This window comes from Cyanistes caeruleus, chromosome 28 (assembly GCF_971803275.1).
Source record: "Cyanistes caeruleus chromosome 28, bCyaCae1.hap1.1, whole genome shotgun sequence".
In the NCBI taxonomy this organism is placed as follows: Eukaryota; Metazoa; Chordata; class Aves; order Passeriformes; family Paridae; genus Cyanistes; species Cyanistes caeruleus.
This window is the reverse complement of record NC_141728.1, coordinates 4,955,315-4,973,633: the sequence shown is the minus strand read 5'-3', so window position 1 is coordinate 4,973,633 and position 18,319 is coordinate 4,955,315. Positions and strand designations below refer to the sequence as shown.

Genomic DNA, 18,319 nt, shown 5'->3' with positions numbered 1-18,319 from the left:
ATTAGATCATCCTAATTCTGTAGCCAGAATTCCCTGTGGGAAGGACATCTTCCACTCCCACAGCAAGGCAAGTGAAGGGGAAAGTGCAATCTCTCTTTCCTGGAAGGTGTTCAGCTTTGAACAAACTAGTTTTGCTGAAGATGAGCCCAGGCAGTGGTGAGTTAGAGCATTTGATCAAACTCCCAGAGTATCCTCACATCTGTTTGGACATAATTTCTCTTTGTTTTTTCATGGTGAATGCTTTCTCCTGCCCCGCTGCCTCCTGCTTGGAGTTGTACGCGCAGCAGAGTCACAGAGTTTTCTCAGCAGGCCTGTGCAGCGAGTTCTGAGCCAACGTGTGGCTCTGCTGCCATCCCAAATCTGCGCTTTCCTTGCCCAGCCTGAGTGCAAGTGGGGCATGTGCTGGGCGTGGCTGGAGATTTTCATCACCAAAATCCTCCAGCGTCAGGGCATTTCCATCTGCCCATTGCTTTGGAGAGCACAAATCACAAACCACCCATCTCAGCTGATAAATGTCATTGCTTGCAGATTGCTGCAGCTGCACAGCTGAGCTACAAATACACATGAATCCATTTCAGTTGAAAAATGTCATTTATTACAAATTGCTACACCTGCACTGACAATACACAACTATCAAAATCTCCATTAAGTTTTAAAAATTCATTTATTATATTAGCACAACAGTGCCATGTAAAAATATACAAATACCAATTTCAGTTAGCAAAAGCTTCACTTACTGCTAACCTCAACAAGTCACTATAGACAAAGATTAATGAGGTGTTTAACAACTTAATTTATTACAGATTACAACAAGCTTACAGCCCATATAGAAATACAAAATTATCAGTGTCCCCCTCTAAATAACCCTGTACTAAGAATTCGATAGACAGAATTATACAACTATACCTCGTCATACATGTTTAAATAGAACTAAATACCTCTACATATACATATAGAACAATCTACAGATGGAAATACAGATTAAATATTACATATTTCACACAATATATATACATATAGATATATAAAACAAAACTATTTAAAAATATACAAATGTCACTGTCCCAGTCTAAATATCCATACAACTGCATAAGAACAAATCAGCCGCCCCATCTTCAAAGCTTCTCCCTCAGTCTTTTCCTGCCATGCAGAGCAGCTCTCCTGGACAGGGACAGCAGATGGGACATCTGGGAGGCAAAGGGAACAGCGAGTCAGTGCTGGGACCTTTCCCTTGGCAGCAGCTGCACTTCCAGCAGGGAAGCGAAAATCTCCGAGCCTCCCCAGGAGGGTTGGCAAGAAGAAGCAGGCCGAGCGGGCCAGCGTGTGGCGAGCGCAGGCGCGGCGGGACTGTCCCGCAGCCCCCGGCAGCCCGGCACAGCTCCCGGGCCCTGCCGGCACAGCTGCCTTGCCCAAGGACAGCCCCTGTGCCGGCCGGGGCAGCAGCGCTGAGCAGCCCCAGCACGGGCAGGGGCCGCTCCTGCCCGGCCGGGCAGCGCCCACGGCCAAAGCCCACGCCACCCTCAGCCCTGCCCGGCCTCACCAGCCCTGGGGCCTCACCCAGGCTCTCGCGTGGCTCCAGCACATCCCTGCTCACTGCTCTTGCTCCAGGCCTTCAGCTTCTCCCTGCTGGCTCCTCTCAGTGTCTGCCTGTCCTCAAGCTCTTCAGGACAGCTGTGGTGGCAAAAGTGGAGGCTCTGGAATTGGTTGCAAGGCCTGGCAGAGCTGCAGTCCCTGAGCTCTGTGTGCTCCCTCCTGGCCCCCTCCATCCCCTCAGCCCCTCCGTCCTCTCGGCAAAGCCCCAGCCCCCTCTTCAGTTTCTTGGGCCTCTCCCAGGCCTCTCCCCCCGCTCAGTCCCTTCTGAGCCGTTGTGTCCCCTCAGAGCCGGCACAGCCCTCAGCCCGTGCCTCTGTCACCTCAGTGCCACCATGGCCCTCTGCTCCCCCACAGCCCTCAGTGCCCCTCACACCTCAAGGTTTGCAAGGTCCCTTCAGCATCAGCGCCTCCTCAGCCCCCTCAGTCTCACCGTCCTTCAGCAGCTCCTCACAGGACAGTGCCTGGGGCCAGCGGCAGCTCCCACCGCTCCAGGGACAGCCAGGGCTGCAACTGCTGCTCTGCCTGGCCCGGCCCCAGCTTGGACCGAGCACAGGGGGACACAAGGGGCACAGCGGGAAAAACAAGAGATGAAAAAGGCAGCCAAGGGGGAAAGAGGCAAAAATGCAGCCTAGGCCTACACAGCTCAATCTATGCACCTATACATCCATAGAGCTCTAACTAAAGAACTATGCACATTTAGGAATGGAACTATGTGTGCATAGAAATCTTACTCTACGCATATATAAATGCAAATTTTAAAATCTATAAATGTAACTGTATACATAGAAATAAAATCTTATTGTATCCATAAATGACTAAACATACAAACTATACAGATGTATAAATAGAAACACCTGTAAATACAACTCTATCAATCTACACTGGTAACTATATAGATAAATAAATCAAGATAAAACATCTCTAACTATATCTATAAACAGAGGGATGCCACCTGCCCGATGGTCACAGGCTCTCCCTCTGATCCTTCTTCCCACGCAGGGCAGCCCTTCTGGCCAGGTAGATCACATGGATATCTGGGAAGGAAAGGCAACTCTCAGTCAATGCTGGCCTCCGTGTAGCTTTCCCTTTGCAAGTAAACTGTCCTGCTAGCAAAGGCTGTCAAAGATGGCCTGAAAGGCACACTCTCACTTGAGAATGCTCTTTAAAGGGAACAGGGATCCTTCCAAGTTTTCCAGTCTTGTGAAGTTTTGAAGTACGCCAATCAATTCAGAACACTCCCAGTGCAAATGGCACCCCCGAGAGCTTGAAACACAGACAGTGCCAGCTGCCACAAAGAAGCCCAGCCTTGTTCTTTCTCTGGGCTGACGCAGAGACGTCAGTCCTCACTGCAGTGGCTGAAGCTGAAGGCTGCTGTGAGCTGGGAACCAATTGGGACACGCAGCTTGGTGACACAACTGCCACCAGCTCAGGTTTCTTGCCGGCTCTCTTGCCACAGCAGAGGACTCGGTGTCAGAGCCTCTGGAAAAGCATGGAGGGGCAGGGCTCAGGGAGCTTGTGCCAGTGCAGGATTTGAACTAAAGGCACCAGGAAGCACCAACCCTGCTGCAGACAAGAACTCAACTCTTCTGATCTCCCTTCCTGTCAGAGGCAGGCTCAGAGCAGCTGTCTCCCATCTCTCTAAACCACGCTGGGCTCACTCCTTACCAAGCTCCTCGGGCTCCTGGCAAACGTTCACACAGCTCCCGCAAGCAGGCAAAGCTCCCTCTGCTGCAGCCTTGTTCACAGCCTCCCCTCCTGAAGAGCCACGGGCAACACTAGCATTGACCTGAAAAGAAAAACAGAAAGAAGGAAACGCAAAGATCAACCAATAGATTCTGCAGGGATACAATCAGAGCCTGCCAGATTTCCTTCTGTGCACCAACAAATTGCTTTTGAAAACTGGTATATACGCGGGAGTTTGCAGAAGACAAAGGCTCATCGCGCTTGGCAAGAAGATATGGGCAGTTCCAAAACATCCCCCTCCCCACCTCCAGTCTGCCCTTCCTCAATAAGAAATCTACCCATGCAATGGGTCAGCATGTTAAATGAAAGAAGAGAAATTCTTTGGCAAAGTTGTAGAAGAAGATGCAAAAAGGCCTGTGCCAATGCAGAAACTGAACACTCCAGAACAGTCTGGGAAGAGACAAGACGTAAGAAAAAAGGGATTCCAAAGTCCAAGAGGGAATCTGTCAAACACAAGGACTAATGGGCCCTGATTGAACTGCTCTTCAACACAGGAGGAGCCCCTTGGCTTAAAGGAGTCCTTAACCATTTCATGGCCAGCACCAACCTTGTCCTTCTCACCAACCACACAAGTCATGGTGCCTCAAAACCAAGACATCTGCCCCCTGAAGACTCCACGGCTCACACACTTCATCCCTTCTTCCTAACAAGGAGCTCTGGGCCCCAGAGGCCTTCAACTGTCCAAAACACTGACTTCTCCAACATGCTCCAAGAGCTGTCAAGGCTGACAAGGCTGTTGAGCGTGGGGATGACACTCAAGCCATGGAGTGGGCGCTAAGGATGGAGTCCTGCTAGCTCCTGGCACAGGGATGTGCTTTTGCCACCACAGCCCGAAGCATAACAGTCTCATGCAGGCTGCAGCTTTGCAGGGACTGTCTGGCAACACACATCTCTTCTTCCCACAAGGTGACTGAGCTCTGGAACATGGAGAGCAAGACTGGCCAGTTTGCCCAGCTGAGCATTTCCCAGCTGGAAACTGGACTGCAGGCACCAGGTTCCTGAGAGGGCAAGACAGCTGCAGCTCCAGCCCATCCCCACACACAGCTCTGGCAATGCCTACACGCACAGCAGGGCTCACACAGCAGCAGCAGCAGCTGCAGGAGCAGCTGCAGCCCAGCCCTTGCTTTGCCTTGGCCTTCCAGCCCAAGAGAGGCAGAGCCCACATCTGCTGCTGGCAACTCTCGTGTGCCCCTCCCACTCTGCCTTCAGTGGCAATTCTCCAAATGCTCTTCTCTTCTTTCCCATCAAACAAAGCCTGTTAGAACCCACCAAGCTTCCACTTCCTCCCCACAAATGCCCCTGCACCAGGGATTCTTCCCAGAAAAAGGAGCATCCAAACCTGGCAAACACCTCTCATCCTCACTTAAGGGCTATCCCCCCTTTCCATTCCCTCTTCCTTAGCAAATCTTGCTTGAACAAGCAAATCCTTCCGTGTCCATTCCCAGCTGAATTCAAGAAGCCTTTGCTTCTCAGCCATGCAACAACATTCAGAAGCTCTCAGTCCAGCCCCTCTCATCCCTGTCCAATGGAGTTACCTGAGCAGAGGGAGACCTTTCAGGCACGGATGGTGAAAGCATCTCCTCCAGTGTCTCCAGAACAAGGTCCAGATCCAGCGGTGGCAATTCCTCTTCCCCAGGAGTACTCCAGACCCAGCTTGGGGCTCTCCATGCTGCATAACCAGCACTGCCAGCTGGAGCACTGGGGACTGAAGTGCCCGGGGCAGCTGGAAGAATCCAAAAACATCGGTGAGGCTCCAAAATGAGGCTTTGGGACGGAGAGCTTTTTTGCTGCCTTGGATCAAACATCACAGGAAGCACACAGCAACCTCAACTCCAGAAAGGCATTAAAAACTTCCCAGGGAATTGGAAGAGTGAGCTCTTCCCCTTCAAAAGTATTATCCTAATCGACGAGTACATAGATTAAAGTATGGCTTGTGAAACTGATCTAGACATACACACAGACATAATCACCTTGAATCACAGCCTTTTGCATCTTCCCAGCAGCTTTGGCATTTGGCTGCTTGAGTTTCTCATCGCAAGAGACCACAGAAAGTGCATTCACCCAGGAAGAGGCCAGAGGTGCAGACACTCATGCTAAACTTAAACTGCGAGTTTATTCTAAGGAGCAACCATGGAGGTGAGGCCATGGTCTGCAGCTGCAACTGTTCTGGGGACTCCCAGCGGGCACTGAAATTTCATAGCATTATTTGTGGGAGAGACTGTTGGAAATGGAAAATCTGCAGCCTTAGAAAAAGCCTGGATTGATGGAGTGATGAAAGTACACAGACATTAGGTAGAGTAATTCTAAACTGTTGTTCTTACAGTTGCAAGTAAGAATATGCCTAGAGGAAGTAAGAAATTCTATTAAGTAAAATAGTTGGTGGTATCAAGTGTAATAGTGTGATTTATAAAGTAAGTTAGAGATCTAGGAACTATAACAGAAGTGTGTGTGAATACATGACCTGTTAGCTTGCTGGTTAAAAGACAGACGCAGTGTGGCAGAATCAAGTAAAGGTGATAAGAGCTTAAGAAGTGAAAACAAACTTGGTGTCAACTGTCTACTTGACTAAAAAGTTATATATTGCCATGCGGAGAAGAAACTCGTAACTTCCTCGAGCTGTGGTTGACTTGCTGCCTGTAAATCTCACGCCTCGGGACTGATCTCTTATTGGGCTACTTAAGCAATAAATCATCTCAAAGCACGGTGGTGCCATCCCTTGTATTTCATCTCAACAAAAGACAATCTGTAAACTTTGCAATATCCCATCAGAGTCCTAGTTTGGCTTCATCCAAAGGAAAATGGGAGTTCACCTGACACCGACCAGTTGTGGAGAAATGTTCTTTGCCTTGCCCTTTGACCTCTACACAGAGGCTGCCTGGAAAATGGCCAGAACATCCTCCAAATCTGCAGCAAGGATGGGAAAAGCAGACAGAGATTGTTCTGATATTCATGATCCTGCTTCCTAGTACCCTTGACACCTGATTGTCACAATCAAATGAACACATGACAGAGCACTGCAGCAAAATACTTCAGTCACTTTTTGTGATCTTTCTGAAAAGCCAGGGGAGAAACACATTCCGTACCTGATGGGATGTTGGCTGGCAAGTGCTGCTCTGGAGAAGTGCAGCTGCTGCTCTCTGGAGAGGCCGCAGAAGTGCTTTGATGGTGCGCAGGAAATGGTGGAGTCATGAGCTCTGGCTGGAATTGAAATTTGTGTGTGCCTGGATGGCCTGATGAAACCCCAAGTCCAGATGGAGCAAACACTTTCTTGGCACGTGCTGGGGAAGCTTCACGCCCTTGAGGATCTGGACTTGTCCTGGAAGGGCCTGGAGGCAGCTCTGAATCCTCAGGTGAGGCAGCACTGTGCTTCTGGCACCAAGGAGCTGTGCAGCAGGGAGGGAAGAAGAAAGGAAGCAAAGGGAAGGCTGGGTCACTACTGCTCCTCAGCTGTGTTTCCCTTGGCAGCAAGTGTACTTCTCCCAAGGGAGACAGAAGCTCCCATCCTCCCAAGTAGGGTGAGAAGGAGAAAATTCCTCACATGTTCTGAAGCTTTGCAACAACCAATTCCTTGTCTACTGAGCTCTCCCGTACTTATTCATCTGTCTGGGAAAAGTGTCCCGCTGCCATTCCTGGGCAGGAGGCAACTGCCAGAAAGCCAGCTGCCAGCTCTTCTCCCTTCTGCTCCAAAGGCACACAAAAACTTTAGAATCACAGCCTTCCCTATCTCCCCAGCAGCTTTTAGATTTGGCTGCTTGAGTTTCTCATCACAGAAGGCCACAGAACGTGCATTCACTCAAGGTGAGCCCGCATCTTCAGGCACACACTGAGAAATTCAACTGGGAGTTTATTCTAAAAGCAACCTTGTAGGTGAGGCCATGTTCTGCAGCTGCAGCTGTTCTGAGGCACACAGAGCTCATTTCAATGGCACGGCCCGATTTGCAGGCCAGTCAGTCAGAAACATCTGCAATATCCTATCATCGTCCTAGTTGGACTTCATTCCAAGAAACAGGGGAGTTCACCTAACACTGACCACTTGTCTGTCGGGCAAGATTTTTCGCCTTGCCCTTGCACCTCAGCAGACAGGCTGTCTGGGAAATGCCCACAACAACCTCCACATCTGCAGGAAGGACAGGAAGAGCAGAGAATACTTTGGCATTCACAGTCCCACTTCCTAGTACACTTTCTCCGTGATTGTCACTTGAGATCTAGCCATGACAGAGGACTCAGGGAAAACACTTGAAAGGCTCAGTTGCCAGGAGCTATTGGAAAAGGAAGGGTAGAAACTCTTTCCCTACCTGATGGGTGGCAGGCTGGGCTGTGCTGCTGAGAAGATGAGCAGCTGTTGCTCTGTCCAAGGGCCCTGCAAGCAGCTTCAGGGTCGACTGGAGTGAGGCGAACCATGAGCTCAGGATGGCGTTTCAGGTCCAGGCGAACCAGTGGAACCGTGAGCTTGCGGAGATTAAATCTCTGGATGAGCTCTCTTGATGGTTCCACTGGTGAAGCCCCAACAAGTGCAGAGGTGGCACAGACTTTCTTGGCAGGTGCTGGGGAAGCCCCACTCTCCTGAGCAGCTGCACTTCTCCTGCAAGGGCCTGGAGGCAGCTCTGAATCCTCAGGTGAGGCAGCATCGCGCTTCTGGAGCAAGGGAGCTGTGCAGCAGGGAGGGAAGAAGAAAGGAAGCAAAGGGAAGGCTGGGTCACTCCTGCTCCTCAGCTGTGTTTCCCTTGGCAGCAACTGTGCTTTTGTCAGGGATGACAAAAGCTCACCTCCTCCCACAACAGGGTGAGAAAGAAAACTATCACCACATGTCTTGGGGGGGTTGGATGCCTATAGAACTTAAGTCAAACTTACAAGCTGCTTCTATAGGTTGAGTTAGAAGATATCAATATAACCTGATAGATCTGTATCACCAGATATCAATAGAACCTGAATCATAACTTCATGGATCTATTTAACCTGATATAGACGTCTTTCTATGCATTGTGGTGGCTAGTATATGGATAACTGGTTGCTCAGTGCTGGAGAGACGGGAAAAAAAAAATGAAAATCTCACCAGGTGGTCAGTTTCAGAGAGAGGTCAGTACAGTACTAATGAAAACTTAGCAAACCTCAAGCCAATTAGCCACAAAATAAAGCAATTAGACTGGTTAGGACCAGACAGACCAAGGAACACCGTAGCTGTGCATGCTCTGAAGACAAAGTTGAAAAGTTCAGATGCAAAGACGACTTTGGAAGCCTTCGTCAAAGACCCCTAACGACCCCCAAATTGGGGAGGCACAAGCACAGTGAAAAAGAACTATCTATAGCCATGAGATTATACTACGTAAATTCGTTCCAGAGTCTATAATATACATTATAATACATTAAATATGATACATACAAAACATAATATATATTACATTATAATATACACTATGTGTATATTACTTCCATATGTTATGACATAGTAACACCAAGCAATAATTTCTAAATATATACCACAGCAATTGACAAAGGTGGATGAATGAGGAGGAGAAATCCTCCTCACCTCCAGCACTGAAATAAGCAACTCTACACACACGGTTGTATGGGATTTTATTCACTTTGCAACAAGCAGCTCCCTGTCTACTGAGCTCTCCCCTGTCCGTTCAAGCCTTGGCAGGAGGCAGCTGCCAGAAACCCAAGTGCCAGCTCTTCTCCCCTCTGCTCCAAATGGGACAGGAGGCTCCCTCTCCCGCTGGGGCTGAGCACGCCCAAGCCCTCGGCTCAGCCGCACTCCCGGAGAGCTCCCCGAGCGTCCCAGGGCCGCGCAATGAGCAGCGCCAGCCACGGCACAGGGCCGGGCCGGCTGCCGGCCGAGCGGGCCAGCGTGTGGCGAGCGCAGGCGCGGCGGGACTGTCCCGCAGCCCCCGGCAGCCCGGCACAGCTCCCGGGCCCTGCCGGCACAGCTGCCTTGCCCAAGGACAGCCCCTGTGCCGGCCGGGGCAGCAGCGCTGAGCAGCCCCAGCACGGGCAGGGGCCGCTCCTGCCCGGCCGGGCAGCGCCCACGGCCAAAGCCCACGCCTCCCTCCGCGCCCGCAGCTCCCACCCCGTCTCACCGGCTCTGGGCGGCTGCCCGCTGGGGAAGGCGGGCAGCGACCGGTCCGTGGGGAGCCGCTGGAGGCGGCTGGGCTGGCGGCTCCGCACCTCCAGCCCCGCCGCCAGTCTCTGCCTGTTGGCCCTGGTCAGGCGTTTGATGCGGAGCAGGAGCTCGGGGCGGTCGCGGCGGAAGTTTGGGTTCATAAAGTGCAGCCAAGCCCCGGCATCGCCCGGCACAGCTGAGCCAAGCCATGCCGGCACCTTTTGGAAGCCGTAGAGGTTGAGCTGGCGCACGAAACTGCCAAAGTGCGTGGCTTTGAAGGAGTCCGGGGCCGCCCCCGCCCCCTGGCCGCCCCCTCCGTGGGCGCCGGCCGGGCTGAGCAGCTCCCGCTCGAAGAGGAAGCGGTCGATGAGCAAGCCCTGGGCCTGGCTGTCCCAGCGCACGGAGCGGACGCGGGGGCTGTTCACCAGGCGCCACAGCTTGGCGGGGAAGGTGCTGGCATTGAGTCCGGCGGGCAGCGGCAGCTCCGCCATGGCACCGATCTGTCTCCGACTGGCGCCGCAACGGCCGCGGCGCAACGGCCTGAGGGGGGCGCTGCGTTCGGCCCCGCGCGCGCCCGGCGCGGCCCCGGCGCGGGCCGGACTCGGCGAGGACGAGCGGGGCCTGAGGGGAGATAAGGCCAGGTAAGAGCAGGTGAAAAATGCATGTGGGAAACGAGAAATTACATAGGAATTCCACTGATTGACAAAGTTTCTTACTGCAGTAAATGGAATTGATTTTTGCTAACTAAATTGCACCTGTTATTCAAGTTATTTTTAGAAACAATTGTCAGGAAAATTTACCCACAAACGCCAGAGTTTTATGTCCAAAAAGGAGACAGAGGAGTCCTTTTTTCTTTATTCCAATAAATATTTGACCCAATGACCCAACACCTGTGCGCTGCACTGCGGCATTTTTTACCCAATCACTTACTACTACCCAAAAACCCTTAAGAGAAGAACATGAAGAAGAAAGGAGAAGGACAAGAGACAACACCCTAAATCCTGCATCTTGTCTCCTGTTCTCTAAACTACTTTTTCACGCAGTGATTTAAGAAACTTTCTAATCTACACACTTACACTTTTCCTATCTAACTTTAACATTTGTTTTCACGTATCACCATGAAAACATGCTCATGAATTTCATGTTATATGAAATTCAGTGTTTCTTTGAATCCTAGAACTAAGTATTAGAAACAAGGGCACACACTCTGTATCTCAGACTCCAACATCTGCCCCTCTCTTTTTTAAAAAAAAACAATAAAAAAAATAAACCCAAATCTTTTCTTGGATTACTTTTCAAGAAGGGTTATTTTTCTTTCACTCACCTTTTAACAAATGAGGCTTTACAATATTAATTTTCCCACTCTTTCACTTGAAACCCAAAGTCCATTGCTCTTGCATGTGGGATCCAAGCTGATCAGCTGTCAGCTGTGTCTTGATACAGTTCACATCTGCGTGCTCGCTCTTCTGCTCTTTGGGCTGTCTGCTTGTCTCTGCAGCTGAGGAGTTTCCATGTTCTTCGCTAGGAAGTTACTTCTGCTTTGAACCTGTGAATACACAAACATAGACTTTCCTCCAAATTATTAATTGAAATGAATTTTTAATACTGCTTCTGAACTTCTGAACTTTTGACTGGAACCAAAGAATTCTCTCTCAATTTTGCTTGAGTCCTGTTAGAACAATACCTGATAATTGATGGAATTGGCTTTGTAACAGACTTGTTTAAAAAGGACTGTTCAAGAACTATTTGTAATAGATATAAGATCTTTACACTTTTTCCAAAAATTTAAGATATATAAGGTTTTTATACTTCTGAGGCATAGCCTTGGTTCCCCCCCCTTTCTTTTTTTTTGTAATTAAGTAAGGTATTTGTTTTTTTTGTTATGACAATGAAAAGCCATCAAATTGAAACACTTGCACATGTATACACATAGGAAATAACATTTTTACAGAAATCAAAAACTTTTGAAGAAGATGCATAATTAATATTATGCAATATTAAACCTATCTGAATAATTTGTAACATGAATTGCTGAATATATGAAATATATACTCTCATCCCAGAGTCTGCCACAGCTGATAAATCAATGGAAGATTGGAAAATCATGTCCAGATAACAATTTTCCAAGCCCACTGTAAAATCCCGCTGCTATATTAATTCACTAATTGCCAAGTCAAATTGACTTGAATATTGTTTTGATGCAGAAAACTTCTGGGTTTATTGGTAAATTCTCTATCCAGGTAAAGTCAAGGCTTGGCCAGAGCCTTAGGCCTCATCTGGAAAGATGTCTCTTAAGTCATTTTCAAAGCAAGGGGTTTAAGAATAGCAGCCATAAGATGCTTAAAACACTGTAAATTTTTAAAAGGCATTTGTATAAAACAAATGATCAGATGTCTTAGGTAATTGACTAATTAAACCATTCAGCAGTTAATTTAATCTGAAGTTTCTTTCATAACACTTAACTTTCAACCATGACACTGTTAGCGTTCAGGATCACACATAACCACAGAATGTTTATATGAAGGTTCTTTATTGAAGGGCTGTGGGTGTCAGGGGTACACATACCCAAATCTGACCCGATTTGCTTTGGAGTTGAACATGTTTTATATACTTTCATTATAAAACTTATATATTAATTATTGAAATTACATTATTCTATTGTATGCATTGTTTTTATCCAAGCATGGATTTCTTGTGATCCCCCCTAGATCCCTAACATTGTTCCTCATGTTCTTTAAACAATAATTATATCTAATCACATCTAACAATTGTAATATTTATCATATACTGACTACACAGGTGCAGTTTGACCTGATCTTTAGCAAGCACAAGGCCTAACATTTCTCAGGGCCTACTTTTCCCAGGGCTTTCCAAACCTAACTTTCTTTCTAAGTCTCCGAATTTTCTAAGATTTTAGAACCTTTTACTATCATTCCACCCTTTGAAAGCATTTTCACTTCACTATAAGTGCAAATGTTTTCACTTGATAGAGTCCTTTGTTTCTGAGTTGATACTTGGTGTTCTTCGAATCCTTGATTGATGTAAATGCTGTCCTGGATGTTGTCACGAACTGGAGAACCAGAAGATGGTGGGTGTGGGTCTTGTGTCAGTGCCTTTATTAATTTCTGGTTCCAGGACATTTTCTTCTGTATTTCTCCTTTTAAAATGCTGTAAACTAACCAAATTGCTAAAAATACAATTAGTAAGATTATCACACTCTCAATGATAGATTTAATCCATGAACTCACATTCTACCCTAACCCTTTGAAGATTTTGCCTAATCAACATGTAGTCAAATCCTTTTGCTCTTCCTGTGCTCCATGCTCTGTTTGTTGCAACTGATTGATGTCATATTCTACATCTGCAGTCACATTTGGGATGTGGATGCAGCAATGATCAATCTATCCCTTAAAAAAAACCCCACACAGTCCATGTTCTTTCAGGAGTAGCAAATCTAAGGCAAATCGATTTTGTAAAGTCATTTTTGTGATGGCTTGTAATTGTACATTTAGTTCTTTAAATCTTTCCCAGGTGACTTTTGCTAGTCTATTTACCTGACCTGTTTCTCTATTCTGATAATTTGTTATAGGGCTGAGGAAAAACTCTAGGGCCCACCTAAATCTCACTTCACTAGATGGTTCTTGCTAAGTGTCATCTTGATTCTATTCCTATCCTAATCCTTCCTAGCAGTGCCTGTGTTTAGCCACTGAGTTGATTTTGCCATTGTTAGCATCCGTACCGAGATTAATTTTTGCTTTAGCAATTCTACCAATGCCTGTGCACCCCAGGGACATTTGTTCTGTTTAATTTGTAGAACTTCTCTCATTATCAAGGGGGTTAACACTATTTGTCTTTATGCAGTTACATACCACTCTTCTGAATCCTTTTGTGCATTTAGCAAATGTCCCAATTTCATATCTCCTATTGAATATTTTGGGTTTGGAGGCAAATTAAATTGAGATACATTAGTCTTTAAAGGTATCAATGCCATTGTTGTTTGCACTTCTCGAGCAATCTGTCGGGCTGTCCAGTCTGCTTTTTGATTTCCCTTTAGTCAATTCTAGTGTTCTGGTTAAGGCAACCAGTTCTGCCCTCTGGGCCGATGTATTTGCTGACAATGCTTTTGCCTCCACAATTGTACTGACTGTTATTACTGCATATCCAGTGTATCTGGTCCTGTTCTCCACCAAGCTGCTTCCATCTGTGAATAGCTCTCACTCTGGTTGCTCCAGTGGGATGTCTTTCAGGTCTTCTCTTGCTGAATAGCTGTACTCTATTACTTCTACACAGCCATGCTCTAATGGGCCTTCTTCAGTTGTGGTACCTAGGAACAAAGCTGGATTCAAGAGGTCAGTTGTCTTTAGTGTGACATCATCCTGCTCAGTCAGGATTACCTGGAATTTCATCATCCTGCTTGGAGATAGCCAATGGCTCCCCTTTTGTTCTAAAACAGAGCTCACCATGTGTGGCACACAGACATCTATGTGTCTACACATTGTGAGTTTCCTAGTTTCTTGTGGCAGCATCACGGTGGCTGCAACTGCCCCCAGGCACGAAGGCCATCCAGCACTCACGTGGTCAAGTTGTTTGGAGAAGGAGCTTACCAGCCTTTTCCAGCTTCCCAAACCTTGGGTCAGCACTCCCAGTGCTAGGTGTAGTCTTTCATGCACAAACAGGTGAAAATCTTTGGATAGGTCAGGCAATCCTAATGCTGGAGCTGTTGTCAATGCCTCCTTCAGTTTGAGGAAGGTCTCCTTCTGTGGTTTGCCCCAGGTAAACGGCTGTGTCTTGTGGGCTTCATTCAGGGGTTTTGCAGTTAGTCCATAGTCCATGATCCACGGCACCACTCTACCATCTCAAGGAAAACTTGTATCTCAGGTAGGTTCTGGGATTCTGAAATGGCACAAATAGCTTGAATATGATCAGTACCCAGCTTTCATTGCCCTTGTGAGATTTCACATCCCAGGTACATCACAGTTTGTCGGGCAATTTGTGCCTTCTCTTTAGACACCTTATATCCTCCCATTCCCAGTTGATTTAAAATTTCAATTGTTACCTTTATGCAGGTTGTCTTTTCCTCTGTAGCTATCAGTATATCACCAACATACTGTAACAGCAGGTGTTGCTCCCTCGGAACTTGCCCATTCTCAGTCCAAATCTCCACCTCTTTAACCAGCTGGCTTCCAAATAGGGTTGGACTGTTCTTGTATCCTTGTGGGAGTCGTGTCCAGGTGAGCTGGGTTTTCCATTCATTGTCTGGATTTTCCCACTCAAAGGCAAACAGTTTCCTACTTTCTTTGTCAAGGGGTATGCAGAAAAAGGCATCTTTTAAATCAATTACAATAAACCATTTCTATTTCTCTTTCACAGATGTTAACAACGTATAAGGATTAGCTACCACTGAGTAAATATCTTTAGTTATTCCAATTATCGCTCTCAAATCCTGTACTAGTCTGTACTCACCATTTGGTTTCTTCACTGGAAATATTTGTGTATTAAATTCTGATTCACGTATTTTAAAATTTGGTACTTCAAAAACTTTTCAATAATCTTTACTATTCCTTGTCGTGCTTCTGCCTTTATAGGATATTCTTTAACTTGTACAGCTTTTGCTCCTTCTTTTAATTCCACATGTCCTGGTTGTGCCAATTTAGATTTTCCTGGTATGTCTGTTTCCCATACAGAGGGAATTACTGCATCCTCTATTCCCGAGGGATAGCAGGGACTAGTTTTTTTTATCATTAAAATTTGTCCTGTCCTCGATTCAGGTATTTTCATTAAAAGTTCCCTGTTCTCAAAAGTTATTACTGCATCAAGTTTTGCTAATAAATCTTGTCCTTCGAAGTGGAATTGGACACTCAGGCATATATGAAAATTCATGTGTTGAAACTTTGTTTGCAAAACAGAAATCCAGGGGTTGCAGGAATGGTCGATTCTCTTCCTTCCCTGTGGCTCTAACTATTGTTGCTGTTTTGTCTTCAATTTGCCCTTTTAGATCATTTAGCACAGAATATGTAGCCCCTGTATCCACCAGAAATTTTACTTCTTTATCTCCCAATTGTATAGTTACTAAAGGTTCCTGTATTGGTTTTTGTTCCGATTCTAGTCAGCTGCTGTACTCCCCCAGCACCATTAATTTCAAAGTGGCTTGATTCTGGTTGAACTGATTGCCCTGGTTAAACCGATTCAGGCATTCATTTTTCCAGTGCCCCTCTTGTCTGCAATAACACATTGATTTAACCCTAATCTTGGCAAAACCCATCTCCCTCGTCCTCTGCCAAGTCCGCCCCTCCCCAGTCCACGACCACCTCTGCCGCGTCCTCTGAAACCTGGATTCTCTCTTCCTTGGATCACTGCCAAAAGATTTTGCTGCTGCTTTTTACTAGCTTCTTTTTCTCTTTTATTGTATACTTTCCAAGCCACTTCAAGAAATTTATTCAAATTCCTTAAGTCCTCTCCATCTAACTTCTGCAGTTTTCCCCTAATATCATCCTGTTACTGCCCAAGAAAAGTGAGAGCAAGCTGAACTTTCGCTTGTTCTGTTTCTAGTTGAAGATCTGTATCCTTTCTCACTGCCTCCTTAAGCCTTTCCAAAAATGCAGCAGGGGATTCTTTCTTTTCCTGTCTTACCTCATACAATTTAGACCAATTCCTAGCCTTAGGTACAGCATTCCCAACCCCTGTCTGGAGCCACTCTTGATATCCCTTCAGCCTCCGCATGTCCCCAAAGGCATTGGGATCCCACCCTGGATCCCCGGTCAGAAAGTTCTCATCTAAAGTCCCTGTCACCACCCCAATTCTGAGATCTTCTCTCACCTTCTCCTTGGCTGCTCTAAGCACCATCTCTTTCTCAGCAGAGTCCATTAAATTATCCAGTATTACTTGTATATCTTCCCAATCTGGATTCTGAGTTTTCATAATCATTTTTACCACCCGTGCTACTTTATCAGGATTTTCTCTACAAGTTCCAGCTGACTGTTTCCAAATTATCAAGTCTGCAGGGGAGAAAGGCACTTTTACAAACACCAGCTCCTCTACTCCTACTCCTTGTCTCAAGGGGGCAATCACAGTCTGCCTTTGTCTGCCCAAATCTTTTCCCGTTCTGCCCAGAACCGGAGCAAGCTGTGACCGAGTCCGATGGGACACCGGTGTCACTGATTTATTCTCATCACCCCCGCTACTGCTATCCTCTCCCCAGCATTTTTCACATTTCCTTGTATCACAGTTAGATCTTGATCATCTCCCAGAGAAGAAGGATCAGGTGAAGGCGGTAGAGGAGGATAAAGAGGGAAGGGTGAAGTAGGGTTAGGCGAGATAGGGTTGGGTGAAATAGGATTGGGTGAAGTGGGGGCAGACAAAACAGAATCAGGTTCTTTTGGTTCTGCTGAAACCACTTGTAAATCAACATCCATCTCTTTCCCCTAACGCAAACTTTCTTATAATGCCAGGTGCTCTAAACAACTTTTTGTCCTTTTACACAAACCTCACATTTATCACTCCCACATGCTTTAACTGCCATCAATCCACACTCAGCCTGCCATTCTGGCTTGTCTCGCAAATAGAAAAACAAATCTACATATGGAACTTCATCCCACTTTCCCTCTCACTTACAGAACAACATCAACTGTAAAATGGTGTTACACTGCAAAGATCCATTTCTTGGCCACTTTTCCCCACTGTCCAGGTCATATCCTGGCCACCATGTATTACAATAATCAATCAACTTTACGTAAATCTTGCCCAAAGTTTCCCTGTTTCCAATGTGCCAATAAGCACCCCAAAGGAGAAGTACGTGCTATAGGGGCATTGCCACCTCAAATCCCTTTAAGCTTCTCCATGTTACAGTTACAATACACCACACACCACTGATGCTGAACCTGCAACGCTTTCACACTTGTCTGACAGACGGCGCCTGGGCAATGCCAGGAATTCCTCCAGCCCAACCCTGCGGAGATTTCGCTGCGTCTTATCGGCAGGCACCAGAGCAGACCAAAAAGCACCTTACCTCTCTCAGAGGGACGTTGTGAGCAGAGGAGACGCTCACGGCCGGATGGGCTCCCCGAGAATCCCTCGGTGCCGGCTGGAGCGTGATTGGGTCATGAACTCGCTCAGCAGCACTCACAGGGTCCCATCTGGGTCACCAAAATGTCAGCGTTCAGGAACACACATAATCACAGATTGATAATATGCAGGTACTTTATTGAAGTGTGTGTGAACTAGGGGTATCAGCAACCCAAATCTAGCTCCATCGTCTTTGTCCAAAGTGCACATATTTCTACAATTTCAGCTGTAGAAGTAATCACTGTAACAACTTTAACAATATTGCTTCATTAATATTGCATCATTAACTTGATCGATATTGCTTCATGAAGAGTTAGCTCATCCTTGTACGAACATGAACGAATCTTATCTCTGGGTGGGTATCTTGGAGACCCCAAGCACCAGTTCCTGTTACCGTAAACATTTCAGCTTGCTAGACCATCCCTAATACCAAACATTCTTGTGGCCTAATTCTACATGATTTTCAGAAACATTATTCAGAGACATTTAACCCCACAGTAACAGAAGGACCAAGGATCCACTGTGACACTGCAGGGCCCAAAGAACCAAGGATCCACTGTGACTCCACGGAGTGTCATGGAACCGTGGAGACCATTGTGACACTGCAGGGCCTCATGGAACCATTCTGACACCAAGCTGGCTGGGAGTGTGGATGTGCTGGAGGGCAGGAGGGCTCTGCAGAGGGAGCTGGACAGGCTGGATGCAGGGCCCAAAGCCAACAAGGTGAGGTTGAACAAGACCAAGTGCCGGCTCCTGCACTTTGGCCACAACAAGGCCTGCAGTGCTCCAGGCTGGGGCCAGAGTGGCTGGACAGCGGCCAGG

At 47.0% G+C, this 18,319-nt stretch overlaps 2 protein-coding genes across 3 annotated transcripts in view; one reads left to right on the top strand and one right to left on the bottom strand.

Annotated features, from left to right (window-relative positions):
* LOC147649094 (uncharacterized) overlaps positions 1 to 18,319 on the top strand; it is a 111,796-nt gene that overhangs the window by 52,296 nt on the left and 41,181 nt on the right. The window lies entirely within an intron of this gene.
* On the bottom strand, positions 573 to 10,006 carry LOC111944065 (uncharacterized). The gene is made up of 8 exons (XM_086865021.1): positions 9,414 to 10,006; positions 7,632 to 7,985; positions 6,420 to 6,719; positions 4,872 to 5,059; positions 3,259 to 3,379; positions 1,967 to 2,627; positions 1,558 to 1,671; positions 573 to 1,187 (listed from the first exon to the last, which is right to left on the bottom strand). Exons 1-6 carry the CDS (start codon positions 9,925 to 9,927, stop codon positions 2,557 to 2,559), a joined length of 1,548 nt encoding a protein of 515 aa, XP_086721147.1. The 5' UTR covers positions 9,928 to 10,006; the 3' UTR covers positions 573 to 1,187; positions 1,558 to 1,671; positions 1,967 to 2,556.